This window comes from Galeopterus variegatus, unplaced genomic scaffold, assembly GCF_000696425.1.
Source record: "Galeopterus variegatus unplaced genomic scaffold, G_variegatus-3.0.2 Scaffold3384, whole genome shotgun sequence".
In the NCBI taxonomy this organism is placed as follows: Eukaryota; Metazoa; Chordata; class Mammalia; order Dermoptera; family Cynocephalidae; genus Galeopterus; species Galeopterus variegatus.
Genome location: NW_007729495.1, coordinates 91,990 through 93,681, shown reverse-complemented (window position 1 = coordinate 93,681; position 1,692 = coordinate 91,990). Strand labels below are relative to the sequence as shown.

The window sequence follows — 1,692 nt, the reverse complement described above, 5'->3', positions numbered from 1 at the left end:
CCCCCCCTTGCTAGTGGGACCAGCCTTACCTGGTGGTGCTGGCAGGGCTCCCTTTCAATGCAGGCAGGACTGAGCTTACCTGAGCCACCTCTTCTTGCTAGGTTGGTGCTGGGTAACAACATACCTAGGTCACTTTCTTCTGTTGTCTGTGGGACTTAAATGCCCTGCCACTCTGTTGATCCCTGATCCTGTGGTCCAAAACCTTTTCACCTTCTCTTTCCAATTTTCAGAGTTCCCTTTTCCTTTTATCTGTCATTTGTTCCAGAGTTTATAGTTATTTTTAACAGATAATAGCAGAGTGAAACAAGTCTCTGCCACTTTTTCTGGACCATTGGTATTTCACAAACACAGAAACAAAAGTGGGGGCTTATCTAGTTAAAAAACAGTGTTATGTCAGGAAAACTAAATTTTGTCTTCTCTGTCATTGATTTCCTCAATGGCAACCCATTAATTTCTCTCTAAACCCCAATCTCTGAGTAACACATAGAAAAATGCATGCATTTAGTCACAGTATCTGGAAGATGAATGCACAATATCTGGAAACTTATTTAAATCCAGGCTTTTTTTTTTTTTTTTAACCAACATGGGTAACTGTTAAATTATATGAATCACAATTTTCCTTATTAATATGAGAAGAATAATGAAATACTAAGTTTATAGTAAGGTATAAATACAAGTTCATTTTAAATCAAAATTACAAATATTTTTGAAAGTTTTGGCAATATTAAAAGTGGTTTTCAACTTTATTGTATTGTTGAGTATATTCATTTTGTTTTTTAAATTAAAGGTCATATGAAACACTACACTACTTACATATTTTTAAATTATTAAAAATATTCATAATGATTATTTAAATGAAATTTCTTTATATTCTGGTAGAAACTTCTGATGTCCCTATCATTTGTATCATGGGTTGGCATCTCTTGTAACAACAGTGATTGTCCATGGGCGTCAATAAACAGATCAACTTTCAAACCAAAGTAAGTTTTTTTGAATGATGCTATATAAAAGAATAAATATAGATAGGATAAATTCAAAATAATGTTAATAAACTTAACTTGAACGATAGACATGAAGATGATGAAAGTCAGTAAAATGATGATCTAAACATTAAATAATGGTCTACTCAGTTTTCATAGAACTCATCAATATTATATGAAAAATGTTACTATTTTCACAATACTCTTTTTTTACACTACATAGAAAATGCTATTGTTTCATGTACCATCCCAATAAAATATAACAGAATTATGCATTTTTCTTCATTACAGGATAAAAGAATCCGCAAATCATAATCATAACTGTGCTGTGCTACACTCAGGTGGTCTTAAACCAGACAGTTGTGGATCTCTAAATACGTATAGTTGTAAGCTTAAGCTTTAAAATTAAAACACCTGAGTTTTGAGTCTGTCAGGTAATTTTATAACTCATGAAATGTAAGTAATATTATAATTGCATAAGTCTTTAAATGAATTCTGGTTTTTGTTCTAATATTTTTAAGAAATTTATTTGATTTTGGACATATAATACACACACCATGAAGTACAAATACAATTACTTTTTTGTCTGGCTCTTTTTGTTCAGCATTATGTATGTGGCATCCATCTTTCTAAAAGTTCACATTTTGTGTGGGTCTGTTTATATGAAATACGAAGAACAGGTAAACCCTATAGAGACAGAACGTGGATCGGT

The 1,692-nt window shown here is 31.8% G+C and overlaps 1 protein-coding gene across 1 annotated transcript in view; it reads left to right on the top strand.

Moving 5' to 3' along the window:
• Positions 1-1,383, top strand: part of LOC103600564 (NKG2-A/NKG2-B type II integral membrane protein-like) — a 5,174-nt gene extending 3,791 nt beyond the window's left edge. The window contains exons 4-5 of the mRNA XM_008584856.1: positions 880-980; positions 1,272-1,383. Of these exons, the coding sequence (XP_008583078.1) occupies positions 880-980; positions 1,272-1,383 (213 nt within the window). The remainder of the gene's footprint in view (positions 1-879; positions 981-1,271) is intronic.
• Positions 1,384-1,692: the final 309 nt, after the last annotated feature.